At 40.7% G+C, this 15,214-nt stretch overlaps 2 protein-coding genes across 2 annotated transcripts; both read right to left on the reverse strand.

Annotated features, from left to right (window-relative positions):
• Nucleotides 1–232: 232 nt before the first annotated feature.
• Nucleotides 233–4,450, reverse strand: igflr1 (IGF-like family receptor 1). The gene is made up of 7 exons (XM_044033971.1): nucleotides 3,613–4,450; nucleotides 3,355–3,538; nucleotides 3,242–3,263; nucleotides 2,582–2,633; nucleotides 2,414–2,491; nucleotides 1,652–1,756; nucleotides 233–942 (listed from the first exon to the last, which is right to left on the reverse strand). Exons 1-7 carry the CDS (start codon nucleotides 3,701–3,703, stop codon nucleotides 620–622), a joined length of 855 nt encoding a protein of 284 aa, XP_043889906.1. The 5' UTR covers nucleotides 3,704–4,450; the 3' UTR covers nucleotides 233–619.
• Nucleotides 4,451–6,779: 2,329 nt separating this feature from the next.
• On the reverse strand, nucleotides 6,780–14,616 carry zbtb32 (zinc finger and BTB domain containing 32). Its single transcript, XM_044033958.1, has 5 exons — nucleotides 14,241–14,616; nucleotides 11,368–12,379; nucleotides 10,496–10,599; nucleotides 8,933–9,094; nucleotides 6,780–8,129 (listed from the first exon to the last, which is right to left on the reverse strand). Exons 2-5 carry the CDS (start codon nucleotides 12,357–12,359, stop codon nucleotides 7,888–7,890), a joined length of 1,500 nt encoding a protein of 499 aa, XP_043889893.1. The 5' UTR covers nucleotides 12,360–12,379; nucleotides 14,241–14,616; the 3' UTR covers nucleotides 6,780–7,887.
• Between the last annotated feature and the right edge of the window lie 598 nt (nucleotides 14,617–15,214).

Raw genomic sequence — 15,214 nt, forward strand, 5'->3', positions numbered from 1 at the left:
GCATAATCGCTTTAAAAGGGTTAAATTGGCTGTTTTTCATATCCTTGTATGAAGCCCTTTACTTGTGCATTGGGTGAAGGGTCTTGTTTTACGGAAGCAGCCAATTTGCACAGCTGGAATGAGTGTTTTGCCTTTCAATGCAGAAGCTGACACAACCAAAGAGGAACAACATCCTCTCTGGCGTGTGAAGGCTATCGTTTCCTAACCTAGGTGAGAGAAAAGGAGAACTATGGAGAGAATTCTGTTCCTTTATTATTCAATCAAATAGAATAGATTTGAAACCAAAAAAGAGATATAGCGCAATGTATTACTTATGGGAAACGTTTCAAGAGCAACAGGCTTACCTCCAACAAATGTGAATATGTATAAGACCGTTCTGCTGACCACAATGAGACTAACACATTAATAAACAAGTCTACAGTGATGTTTACAATAGACGTATGAACACAGAAAAAATATTCTGCATAGTAATAAAATAGTAAATGGGCATAAAAGTAATGAATATAGGAAATGTTAAACTAAATAAAATACAAATAGTCCAACAAGACAGTTATGTCGCATTTATGGTAATAGGTCTGGGTCCAGATCTGGACCCTGAGCCAACTATTTGTGACCTTGGCTATACAGCCATCTCATTCTGTAACTGGGTGAGAACCGCAACGGCATCATTGCGCTCCATTTTCCTGAGCAGCGTAGCAAGGTGGCCGACTGTCCAGTCAGGATGCCTGCTAGCGACTGCCTCCAGCACAGCCTTCAGGGGGCTTTTAATGTCCTTCATAGAGTAAATATAATTGATCTGGGTGGTGGGGAAGGACCAGTGCGATGCCAGGTGTCTAGTGTTCTTTACATTTTGGTTGTCAGGGTCCAACAAAATCACCAGCTCCTCCAAAACATCCAGGTTGTCCAGCACTGTCTGTAAAGGTGCAGACTGTATGCCAGGAACTACAGAGGAAAAAAAGGGAGGGTGCTATGACTTGTTATGGTGCTTTTCCACTACACACTCCCGGCACGGCTCGACTCAGCACGTTTTTTTCCCATTAGCAATAGTACCTGCATGGTACCTGGTACTTTTTTAGCACATGCTCTGGCAAGGTTCCAAGCGAGCTGAGCCGATACTATGTGAGACGTCGCCAGACTGCCGTCCACTGATTGGTCGTCACTGGAAAAGGCATGAGCAAGGCGCCCGGCACTAGAATCAAACAACTGTCTTACAAGTCAATCGTCACTAGTTTGTGTGTCGTCGGTTAGGGTTAGGCTTTGATGACTCCACCCACATTGAGGAGGTAACAATTTCTCCCCGGGGATTAATAAAGTATTCTGATTGTGATACTATACTAATGGAAAACAAACTTAGTACGTAGTGGAAAAGCACCATTATACTTGAAAGCTTTGAAAGGATTGGCTGCCAGCACACACTGACTGTGGCTCAGTGTCTGGGGCAGTCTGAGTTCAACTCGTTCATTGTTCTCGTTCAGCCAGCAGAAGAAAAAAAAAAAGGACAAAGTACTTGTTATTGTAGCAATTCTTACTCCTGGATGTCAACTATGTCACAAAATATGGCATAAAGAAGAGCTGGACTGCACATACACTATAATAGTAATAGTAACACACTAATAGTACATTTTCTTGCAAATCTGTGTTTTCAACTCACTGAGGATGGCGTCCAGATCACTGTTGCCAGCAGGTGCAGAGAAGGAAAAGAACCCCTCTCGAATTATTGAAGACTTCCTTCTGTAACACAGCTGTCTATGCCGACCTGAGACAGCAGATGGTTTCATCAGCATCGACTCCCTGCTCATTTCCTCCACATAAATACCACAGTTGCGCAATGAAAGTGGTGTGTAACGTTTCCCAAATGTTTCCATTGTCATGAGCTTCTCTCTGTCACCTCATTCACCAGCCCCTCCTTCTCCTCACCTGCTTGCCAGCCAGCCACTCCCTGCTCATTAGTCCAACTCTCCCCACCTGTTGCACTCAGCTACCTCTGATCACCAATCAACCCTGTATATAAACTCACCTCTCAGTTTACTCACAGCTAGATTGTTCTTTGTTGCCAGTACTAGGCTCTCCAGGGGTTTTCAGATTGATTCCCGGTACCGACCCTGCCTGCTCTGTCTCTGACCCCAGTGATCTACTCTGCCTTCTGCCCCCGACAACGGATTCTGCCTGCTTGTTCCTGTGGTGGAACAGCCCTGCACTGGACCTGTCATCTCCCTTGTGTGGGCTTGTTGTCTTGGGCTCAAGTTCCCTCCCTTGCAGGGTTTTCATTGCACTATCGCTGAACATTGTGGTAAATAAACGTCATTACCAACTGTCTGCCTGCCTCCATGTACTGCATTTCCCCTGACCTGTTACATCCATAGACTTCACATTACATTACATGTCATTTAGCAGATGCTTTAAATATGCAAACCTCTGGTCCACTTCTTATAGATGATGCAAGCAGATAATAGAACAAGGATGATGGAAATTAGGATGACTGGCACTTCCCCTGCAAAAGAAATGGAAGAAAAGTTCAAGGTAAAATTAAACTATGATGAATGTTGCTATTGTTGTATAGGTAAGTGTAGGTTTAACTTGCATTGTACACCAGCAGCATCTGGCTGGCCTGTAGATGTCGCATAATATGTTGTCTGGATTTGGAAAAAAAAGGCAGTGAATTCTCATCAACTCAGCAGACGAGCTGCACAGAGCGTAAAACCCATGTAGGACGCATCTGAGTATACCCACAGCCTTAACAGTGTTTTAGTTTTTTTTAGTTGAAGATGTATAATTGCACACAAACAATGTGATGCAATGTCAAGACGAAAGGCACATACTGTATGTGAGCCAGGGAAGTTGACTATATGGCCTCATGATAGACTCACACAGAATGATTAAAAATGTTAAATGTAAACATACTAGTTCTTTTGTATGTTAACTGATGTCTCTGACTCTGCCAGTGGACACCTGGAAAAACACATTTAAAAATAGACATGTAAAGTATTTCATACTGTTGAACAGGGGATTTTTGTAATGTCGGCTCTAAATGTGTAATTTCCTGTGTTTGTGGGTTGTGCAAAGACTGGTAACTGGTAATCTAGTATACAGCCTAACGTGTTAAAAGTATGTATTTTTCCCTTGATTAATGTTGTTGCATTGCTGGGAAAAGTGGCATCATGCTGAGATGTTGTTGATTCCTGAGAGGAGAGATGAAGCAGAGGCATCTTGTAAAACACAGGGGGAGGGTCAGTATACTCACTGTGACTGAAGTCTTCTGGCTTCTGTAGAAAAACCACAATGAAAGAGTGAGACAGTTCTCAGTAAACTATAATAAGACGTTATTCTGAAAATAGTTTGTTTTTTTTTCTTTACCGGCACTGTGTGTCAGTGGTTGAGTTGCAGGAGCCTATAATAAAGTATCCAGACGGACATGGAGTGCAGGGATGACAGTGTGCTCTGCTGCCATCATTATAAGTGTTGTCTCTGCACTCTCTGAAAGGAGACTCATGTCTCCCTCCATGGTCGTCAAAGCCACAGTTAGGTGTAACTTCATATCCTGTTTTATTGGAAAATACAACTATAATTTAAACCAAATATCATATATTTTAATATAATATTATATCCACCTACCTGGCTTTATAATACACGGCACACACTGTCCAGTAGATCTGTCCAGTCGTGTTGTTAGATCTCCACATCTGTCGGAGTGTCTCTCCTCCATCTTCACTCCGAGTCAACTGAAACATGTTTGCGACGGTAGTTACGTACTGCAGTGAAGTTAGTTTTAAGTTGGATATTATGTCACATGATCAGTCTCAAAATCAGTGTGGGATCATAGTACTCCACTGGCTGCATGAGACACACCCCTTGTTTTTACATTTAAAAATCTGTTCATATTTTTTTATTAATTCTTATGTATACATATTAGCATTTTAGCTCAATAGCTTCCAGGTCATGTGATAAATTGACTCAAAATCAGTGTGGGATCATAGTACTCCACTGGCTGCATGAGATACGCCCCTTGTTTTTACATTTAAAATATTTTGTTAATTTTTATATGTAAATATTATCATTTTAGCTCAATAGCTTTAACCGCAATATCTCTGCTTTAAAAATCCCACATTTCTATTTATGACACGCTTTTGTACACGCTGTAGCCGCCTGTAAACTGTAAAGTCTGCAATACAGTGTCTTGCGTGGCTTGCTCGGAGTTGCGCTGTAGAGTAGCATCCTGCAGCCCCAGAGAACACACTGAAACAGAGAATTCTGAAGAAGAAGAAACAAAGCGAAAACTAGAAAATAGCTAGACCTATATGAAGGAAGAAAGAAGGAACTTTTGCTGTTTTGAAGCAAAACATCAACCAATTCATATACAGTAAATATAAACCATAGCGTACAGCACTTGTCTGACCAACGTCTCTCAGTGGATGTCTGACCATCACCTGAAACTCAATCTCGACAAGACCAAGTTTCTTTTTCTCCCAGGAAAGGGCTCTCCCACCACAGATCTAACCATCACCCTCGACAACTCTGTGGTAGCTCCTTCTCATACTGCAAGGAACCTGGGTGTGACACTTGATGACCATCTCTCCCTCACTGCCAACAGCTGCAACTGCTCGATCTTGCAGATACATGTTGCACAGCATCAGAAGGATATTACGTCTTCTAACCCAGAAGGCGGCACAGATTCTGGTCCAGGCTCTTGTCATCTCACGCTTGGACTACTGCAACTCCCTCCTGCCTGGTGTCGCTGCGTGTGCCATACGACCATCCAGAATGCAGCAGTTCGACTGGTCTTCAACTTACCAAAATTCTCTCACACTACAGCGCTCCTCCGCTCCCTTCACTGGCTTCCTGTAGCTGCTCGCATCCGCTTCAAGACCCTAGTGCTTGCATTCCATGCTACAAACGGATCCGGTCCAGCCTACATCCAGGACATGATCAAAATCTACACTCCAGCCCGCCCACTCCGCTCTGCATCAGCAAACCGGCTCGCTGCCCCCTCACTGAGAGGATCGCAGAGGCATTCACAGAACTCGCTTATACATCGCACTTATGACTAGCACTTTATAGTTTGGCTTTCTTGAAGCTCTTACTTACTTCTAGCTCTTGTTTGTACCCAACTGTTTAAATGCATTTATTGTAAGTCGCTTTGGATAAAAGCGTCTGCTAAATGACATGTAATGTAACATAAAGCACTCATGACGCCCGGCCTGCGACCTTTAAAAGTGTTTAATTACAATAAATAATATTTCATTACAATTTTAAACTATACAGAACCTTCAACATCTTAAAAAAATGGTCACTGACATGTCATAATTTTACAATAAAGGTTTTTATTTTGTATTGTCTGGTAATTGGTAATTACTGTACTTTAACTTCCGTCACACCAGAGTACTTCCGTCACGCCAGGGTATTGTTCTCCTGGGCTGCAGCTGGATACTATTAGCGCTGACGTTTACCCGGAGCGAATGTCTGTCGAATCATGTCCAACATTAAACTAACACTGCAGTTCCCTGCGCGGGAGAAAGCGTCATCGTGATTAAACATCTCAATCTTGACTCTCTTACATTATTTCCAAACTGTTCAACCTGAGTTGTGCCTTGAATATTTATGTATTTATTTATGTATTATCATCTGTGCTTTGACGAAGTACTCAGAGCCTTTATGTAATCAAAACCATAACTTATTATGACTATGGTTTTACTGAAAATGACTCACATTGAGGACTTGAACAAGTAACAAAAAGTTCTTGGTAAGGAAAGGGGGTGGAGTGGCTCAGTGGTTGAGACTGCTTTCATTGCAACATTTCATGGTTGCAAGTTCAACTCCACCCCTGGAAGGTTGTACTCAATTCCCTTGTAAGTTGTGGATACATTTAGTTGTCTGCTAAATGACATATAATGTAATGTAATGACTTTACTGGAACTTAATTCCAAAATATGAATTGAGGGCTGGGAAAATAAATTAAAAAAACAATATGGCACCACTTGAGCACAGACACTTTATTCAGGAAAATAAAGTGACTCACAAGAAAACAAGCCAAGACCTACATAAACACCCACAATCTTCACACAGTCATGTTTCACAACCGTCTCTGTGTTCTAACTCTTTTCCTCCTGCCCTGCTCCATTTTCATTATCCTTCCAGTATATTCACTATCCCTCCATCTAAACCTTCCCTCTCTGCTCTGACTTTATTTCCAAACTGTTCAACTTGAGCTGACAATTAAATGACAATTAAAACATAAAAACCTCTAAAAAACATAGAAGCCCTGCACCTTGAAAACCAAACCAGACCATTACAGTATGGGCCCTTTGTACAGTAGGAAAATCCCAGGTGTAAATAATCAAATGTTTGTTGATGTATTTTACAAAGTGTAAGGACGGTTGTGGGTATTTTATGCGTTATTGTTATTTCTGATCATTTTGGCTGTGTTCATGCAATATGAGAGTTAGGTAAATTGGTCACTCTAGATTGACCGTAGCTGTGTCTGTGAGAGTGGATGGTTGTTTGTCTCTGTGTGTGGCCCTAACTATCCATGGTGTACCTTGCCTAACGCCCTATGTCAGCTGACATTAGCACAGCACCCCCCTATGGAGGATAAAGGTAGAAAATGGATGGATGGATAAAATCGGTTTTATCTTATTTGATACAGGAAAATTAAACTCTGCTGGTGAGGCTCTGTGGGGGCTGTGACAGCCTACAGTATATTCACACAGCTTAATTCATTTAATTGTGGTTGTAAGTCAAAAACAAAATCGGTGTGTGTGTGTATGTTAAGAGATGAGGGCAAATTAAAGTTATTCATTCATTTATTCATGTATAAGGAATTAACATCAGTGGACTTACATATAAAGACATGTCACAGCAGGAAATACAGTGGTAACTCAAGGTCACCACAGCCAGGAAACTGGACAAACAATCCTTTCATTGAGGACTCAACAGGAGATCATTTATTTACTTTCAAACTTATATTGATTGAAATAATGTTGTACAGACTTGAAGAAAGCAGTGTGTCAGAGAGTGACAATGCAGAATAAAATTAAATAAAACCCAGAGTTACAGCCAAATATGCCCCGAACAATGACTGTAACTTATTTTAACATCAATAATCCATGAAATGGTCAACATCAGTTTACAAAACTAACAATAAAAATAAAACAATATGAAAGCAATAGCCCTTGGTGTTGGTCTAAGAGAGGGGCCTCACAATTTGTAAGTGTTGCTGTCAGACTTGATGAAGAGTGAGTGGAATGAATTGAGCCACTGGAGTGGAGATGGGTGGAGGAGCGAGTACGGCTCAAGTTGACACCCAGAACAATTTTTTGTCATTATACAGAGACTGATATACAAACACTGTTCGAGATGCCACAAGCACAGCACGTGCAGGAGCTACATTACTACATTGACAAGACTCCTGGCTGCACTAATGCTGATCAAAACTTCTACTTATTTCGAATAAACCCTCGATTTTAAAGGATGAACTGAAGTTTGATTGAAGATTGCATTCCATCAAGTAGTAAGAGAAACTTCCTCTGGCAGTAAATGTGACGTCTCAGCTCCTACCTTTTCCTGTTTCACTCATGTCCTCATGAGGGTGCTATACACTAAGGCCAGATTTTGGAAACAGTTTACACAACTGGTCCAATAATTATGAAAGTAAGAGGGAATGTGCCTGCGTCATTCCATGAGGAGGAGCTGTTGATGTGGCTTTAATACACATGTATAATGCACGTGTGTGTGTGTTGTGACAGTGGGTGTAGAACACAGATAAGATATACGACTGGACAGTTTCCCATGCATTATTGTGACCCCAAAACAGAGAGGTATTAAAGGACCTGTTGTCTCCTCTGATTTAAAGCTACACATGTGAGATGGGTGTGGGGATGGATGGATGGATGGTTAAGGTGTGGCTGAGATGTGGGAGGTGTACAGGTAGGTGTTGTTGATGCTCCAGTCTGGGGGGAAGTCCTGCACTGCGTGGCTCTTGACGTGTCTCTGCATGGCGACCAGGCTGCTGCAGAACTCCAGGCACACCGTGCACTGGTAGGGTGCGGCGCCACCATGAGTTCGCAGGTGCTTGATCATGGCTGAGTAGTCTCGTGAGCGCTGACCACAGATACGACACTCGAAAGGTTTTTCCCCTAGAAGTAGAGAAAAGAGCACAGAGGGGGCCACAGGATGGAGGAGCAAAGGAGGGAGCAAAGAGGTGTGAAAGAGCATTTCAAGTGAAATTTATCATTTCAATTATAAAACAGACATCAATTATCATTCGGAACAAAATACATTCCTAAAGAAACTAAAAGGAAACAAATTAATGTGTGAAAGTATGTTTATTTGATGCTTTAATAGTTTGGATTATGTTATTTTAAACATTTTCTACTTTACTTGTTTAAAATAATGTTACATAATGCGTAACAACAACATTAATTATATACTTAATTGAAACAACAGTATAAGACTCTGAGCATTTAAGACAGCGTGAGGGACCATGTTACACTACATGCACACAGGGTACCGGTCTTAACCACTGAGCCACTCCACGCCTTTATTGAAAGTTTGCATCGCACAACATATTATATTATGATTCTTTATCATTTTTAAGGCCTATATAATGTTCCTTTGGTTTGGGACGTTTAAACTAGCTTGTGTGCTTCACCTTCACATTAAAATACACTGTAAAATATTGTCCATCACATGCATGTCTTGACACAGTTAAATAGTCGTTGCACTGAAAAGCACATTATTTGATTATTTTTCTCCCTCAAGTTTTAAAATGTGTGTGCACATGCTTCCATGCAAGAACTAACATGTCTCCCCTAACTTGTCTTTACATTTATGTCCCAGGGTTTCTGGACACAAATAAATATGTTGATTATTCACGTTGGCAGATGGAACTTTAAAAATGGGAGTTAGTTGATGGTCCAGAGTAAAAAAGTGTGCTTACCAGTGTGAACTCGGTGGTGTGTGTCAAGCTGATGTTTCAGGCTGAACTTCTTGGGGCAATGTTGGCATTGATAAGGTTTATCTCCATTGTGATCTTGCTGTTTGGACTGTGGTTCATGCTGCATCACATCTCCTCTTCTCGGTAAGCGACACCCTGCACAGACTGTAAACGATGGGTGTGAACACTGTGATGGACAGAGTGGGCCTTCTGTTCACAACTGTTTCTTTTTCTTTTCTTTTTTGTATAAGCTGCAGATATATGATTAAATGATATGTTCATTCAGGTACATCATGATACGGTAATTAACGCTTAACTCCGTTTGAGTTTGTCGTTTAAGTAAAACAAGACATTTGCATCACACTGGGCTCACACTCACACGGGCAAATAAGCAGCAGATTCTTAAAGCCATAATGTATTTGCTGAGGCACGAAGTTTCAAATCTGCTAAAGCTGACCACGGAACTTATGGATTCACCTCAGTGAAACTACTGTTGTGTAGCACATTAAAGTAAAAGTAGCATATTTGTGAAATGCACCTCTGAGAGGCGCAAGCCCGCTTTTCGGCTGCATCCTGTTGCAAGACAATAAATTTAGTTTGTGACTTTCCTGTCACTCTGCACACACGTTGTCTGCAGCCACGTACCTTGGAGAAACATGACATTTTGAGGTTGAAGTGTGCAACTCCACAGCCTTTCTGTACCTTGAATACCACTTTTTTAGGCCAAAGATTCGTTTGTTAAGGTGTTGACCTCATACTATAGACAGGATGCTGAAATGGGGGGTGGGGGGTGGATTGTAGTAGGCAAAATGAAACGACAAACCACAACAATTGAACACTTACAATTCTACCAAACCTTTTTTTTGTCTGTTCTTCAGCTAAGTCAAATACAAAATAACCTTGTGATTGCAGGTGCATCATTTCTTTATTTGATTATTTCTCATTTTATGTAATTATGTGTCAGAGTGTGTTTTAGAGGCTGATTTACCACAAAGCCTAGAGCTGTGAGACTTGAGCACACCACCGCTCGCTACTGCAAAACAGTTTTAGTGTAATCTCTCGAGTTATGAACACGATGTTCCACTGAACAGAGATAAATAAAACATGTTGATCGGCCTGATTGGACGAGGCGGCGTACGACTTGAAGCACATTCACACAACCCCAGAGCTTTAGCTAGTCATATTTTTTTGCTATTATTGTGACTTAAATTCATATTCTTAGAATTCATTACATTTAATACATACACGTCTATATGTTTTTGTTTTTTTCGGCAAAGGACAGGAATGCAAAGGACAAACCACTTTTGTGATGCAGTACATACTGTACTGCATGTATCGAGCTGTATCTAGTAACCACACTACTGCTCCTGCTGCACCATGCTCGCAAAACCACAACTCTCTATCACTTTCCATTGCGTAGCTAAGTATCTCCTATCTGCAGAGGTTAGGGGTCATGATATATGAAAACTGTCTCACTTGTTTATTTGATCATTTTTACGCAGAATATCGATATTTGATCTTGCTGTATAATGTGCTCTGTTTGTCTTTTTTAATCCTATCGTTTACCTGATGGTGTGGAGGCCCAGTGCTCTGGGTCACCAGTGACACTTGGGTTGCAGTGTTGGCAGTCTTTACCTCTCTCTGCGCTGGTTTTGGGCACTTGTTGGTAACTGTGGAAAAGAAAAGACGATTTCCTGATTCAACTGCACAGAAACAGCACTAATTGTCCTGATTACAATCATAGATAAACTCTTATTTGTGTTGCGAAAAGGTAAAGTAAAAGAAGCAAATGAAAAAATATGTATATAAGTACATAGATTACACTTTTATAAGAGTGTGTTTTGCTTCCATATAAGGTTAATGGACGGGAGTGGGATAATGAGGTGACACTGAAGAATAACAATTTTTTTTTTCCACAAATGTTTTGAATAGTTTTTTTTGTGGTATGGCTGTGACATGTCTAAACACTAAAACTGTGGGTGGAAAAATCTTGAAATCTGCAAAGGAGGGGAGAAATTTAGGGGGCTCCCCTAAACACGGTTTAGTTACACTGCGTGGAACACTGCACACTATGCGCAGATGTGAATAGAAGATATAAAGAATAAAAGTCTGGTTTAATGTTTAAATGTAAAAGTCTTTTCCTCATTTAGTTTGAAAATTGAACACATTTTTTTTTTTATAATTATCATTATTATTATTATTATGTAGAAAAGTGTTTGACTCTACGGACAGGGATGAGTTAACAGGTGAAACTGCTTATTGGAAAGTGCAGGAGGCTGAATCACACACATCTGCCCAGACAGCAGTGAGTCAGGGACTGGCTGTCACAAAGGAACAACTGAGCACATTTGGGGACTCTAAATGAGTCTGTGAGTGGAAAAATAGGGAGACCTTGTCTGAAAAAATATGTCCAAAACCTTTTCCAAATGCAGACTCACCTCTGTTCAACACTCTGTACAACCCCGCCAAATGTTTTCTGGCAGTTTTTTTTTCTTCTTAGCAGGCCTTGCTTTATTATGCTGCCCATTCCTGTTGCTCCAGTGTAACGGTTCTGTGTATAATGTGGGTAAGAGCCCGAGTAGCCCATTACAGAGTTATGTAATTGGCTTTGATAATGGGTGCTTAGTAAAGGTAACATATGGGACGTGGAGAAGGAGAAGGGGTATGCTACTGACGACTGGTGTGGTGATGGTAGAGGGTGTACTCCAAAGAAGTTTGAATAGTTTTCTGCTATTTGTCGCAGGGTGCTCACAGAGTTCCACATATTTGTAGAGAACGTCCAGGGAGGAGGGACAGAAGAAGTGTTGCTGACAACTCTGTCACTGGTGTGTGATGACGATGATGACAAACGGGACTGTCTGGGCTTCTTTTTTGGGGACGGGGAACTGTTGTGGTTCTTTGCAGAACCAGGAGACGAAGGATCTTCAACAACAATGCTGTTGCTAACGTCTTGGATTTTTTCATCTAGATCTCCTTCTTTCTTTTGACTCATTTCCTTTGCACTTTCCTTTTCCTCTTTGACATCTTTGACTTCTTCTGTTTTGCACTCCTTCCTGGCTCGGAGGTTGAGGGTGTCCAGTTGTTTTCGGCACTGGTCCTCCAGTGGCTGCATCTCTAGCAACTGAGCAGCTCTCAGCAGCAGGTACAGGTCTTCCACAGACACCTCCAGTGCCTGGGTGTAGGTGAAGTCCAGGACCTGCTGGAAGGTGCGTGGGGAGAAATACTCCAGAGAACACTGGGATGGACTGTCTATGTCACCTTGGGATAGCTGCTGTGCCAGTCTTCTACTAGCACAGGCCAATACTAAGCGATGGGCCTTGAACGTGTGACTCTTCACTGAGATGATGGCATCGCAGAATGACCCGGAGCGACGGAAAGCGTCTGCCTGCTTCAGGAAGTGGAAATATTGGGTGTTGTTGATTCGGATCATTTCTGAAGTTGGTCGAAAAACTGAAAAAAAAAAAAGAACATCCAAACCAAGATCACATTAGGGGTCAAAATTTGCTCCACACAGTATTTGCCTGCTTGTGATAAGGTATGTGCTACATTGCAGGAAGGAAATCACTTTAAATCGGTAAAAGGAATTTGTTTGTGATTAACAGATGATGAAGTCTCACCACAGCTTTGCACACCTCAAATCTTTAATGCAAGGCAAACAAACCCGAAAACAATCGGCCTGATGAACACAATTTTCTGAAAGCTTTGATATGTGGCAATCACATACACACGCTAAAGCCACAAAGCCTTAACTGTATATGAAACCATGACTAATGACTGTACACACGAGTAAACTTTGTACATTAAATACAGTTAAGACTATATTTGGACATAGTCATGCCAGAAAAATAGCGTGTGCGGAGGTGCCATATGTAAATATGTCAGCATGTCACGGAAAACAGTAGAATGTGACATGTACAATTGAGAGCACTTGGACGCAACCACTGTAGTTACATGTTGAAAGTACCGGATGCCTGAGAGGTTGTCGTCTTCACAGCGGTCTAAAACAAACATTTATTATTAAATGATGTGTTATTGACCCATGTGGGAGCTATAACATATTTAATTTTTTTAATGTAATTGTAACCCTTTTCAATTATCTGACCTGCTATAAAATAGAAATAGAAATTATGAAACAGCATGATATTTAGTCCGCTCATTTTTGCGTGGTGTCAGAATCTCTCCTTTCTGTACATAAGAATTTTGAATATTTAAAAAAACCAAAACATGTTTTTATGTAATTTCGTCTTGACATAACATATTTATTACACTTGTTTTCATTTCCCTGTGATGTATTTAAATATGTAGTGGTACTGTAAATAATACTGACAGTGAAAGAAGGGCAGCTCCAGTGTAGCACGTCACTTTAATTTGCCTGATTACTGTATTTGATTGGTTTATTTATTCATCTTGAACAAATTGCAGAATGTTATGATACAGTTACACAACACAACATGTGTAATGATGTCCAATAAAAGAAATATAAGTGAAATGTATGACCTACGTTTATGAACATACAGCTGATAAATTTGAATTACGCACACAAATGACATTGTCACAAATTTATCAAGTCATATTAATTCATTTTATATTCAATTAAAGTAATACACACATGCATGTAATTGTGCATTTGTAAAAAGGTCATTTTCCTGATCTTTTTATGGTCGTGAAATTCTATGTCACGGCGGCTTGTTGCTGTTTTTCATTGATGAAGGAGTTCAATTTGAATTCCAGCAGCAAATTAGATTTGAAATATTGCAACTTTTTATTCATATCTGTCACATACACAATAATGCATCATTTAAATTTAACACACAAAGCACGGCTCACCTGAGACTGCCACTCTTTACATTAACACTTGTGTTATATAGCATTGTATTATAGTTTGTATCAAGTCACTCCAACCTCGGCTGTATTTTATATCTTCGGAGAACATTTGTTTTTTGTTTACCTTGCACGTATCTCCCTTAGCTGCAAACATCTGCAATAGAGTGCAGGTCTCTGAGCTCCTTGCAGACACAATATTATTTCACTGCACACAGGGCGGAAAACCATGCATGCATCCTTTCACAGGACATGGACATTGCCACGGCTCACATGTAAAGAACCGGAGTCCCATAATAGAGAAGCCACATCAAAAAAGGTTGCCATGGGCAACAGAAGCTCAGCAGCGGCACACGAGGCTGTGTTTTTAGTAGATCACAGAAAACAGAGCAAAATGGCACAAAGGTGAGCAGTGTCAAAGTGCATCTGCTTGTGGTTTTTGATCTTGAGAAAATTAAGTAAATGAAGCTTTGTGATTTAAGACACTTACCCAGAATTCAGCGACTATTCTCCCTGGGGAATGATGAACTACCGTGCATCATGTGTGAAGTGACTTCTACAGTGACATGTCTGTCTGCGTAAAGGTTTTGCAGTGTGTCAGGGTGGTTTCCTCTCTTTTCTTCACAGTCCCTCCTCTTGAACTTTCCTTTGTTAGCTCATTGATTACAGTGCGAAATGGCTCGTCTTAAGCAGACAAATGCTTAGTTTTATTCTGTTTTACATTTGCTTAAAATGTAAATCATATTGTCTGTGTCTTCTTTTGTGTCGTGTATAATAGGAAGTACATGAAAAACAAAACCGTGTTCTCTGAAATTGTTAAAACTCAAATTCGAGTTGAAACTACACCAGAGTGTGTGTGCGGCTGGTTAAGTTTAGGGCCAAGTTTTGAATTGTGGTTAGGTTGAAGTTAGGGCTATAGGCATTAACTTGAGGGATAATATTTAAGCTGGATAAATGAATGGAATTCAATAGCGGTGCAAACCCGCGTGGGTTTGTGTGTGATATTTTCATGCCCTGTAAATGCTGTACACAATGGCCTCCCTTGCTGGTCAGTTACATTAGCAAACAGGTTCTTTGCTCAGACAAAAAAAAAACACTTCAAAGACACCTGTGACAGGAAGCAAACAGACAAAAGGCCAGTTGTACCAGAAAGCAGGCGGAAGCTTCACTGAAACCTGCATTCTTGTAATATAAATATCTGCTATGGTGTTTTACTGTGTCAGCGTATATATACTATAGGTGTGAAGACCTTTAAAAAAAACAACCAACTGTGATAAATGAGGTCAGTAGCTTTCTGTTGACCGATTAATGACCAGATAATAACTTCACACCTGTGACATGTTCAGTTATAGAACTGCGACAGTGTGGTTTTATCTGCGCACCTTTCAATAAAAATGCAGCATCTTTTGAATTCAGGTCGTATGAACCTGACCGCGTAAGAAATGTGTAAAGAAAAACAACGCT

This window comes from Solea senegalensis, linkage group LG9 (assembly GCF_019176455.1).
Source record: "Solea senegalensis isolate Sse05_10M linkage group LG9, IFAPA_SoseM_1, whole genome shotgun sequence".
NCBI lineage: Eukaryota > Metazoa > Chordata > Actinopteri > Pleuronectiformes > Soleidae > Solea > Solea senegalensis.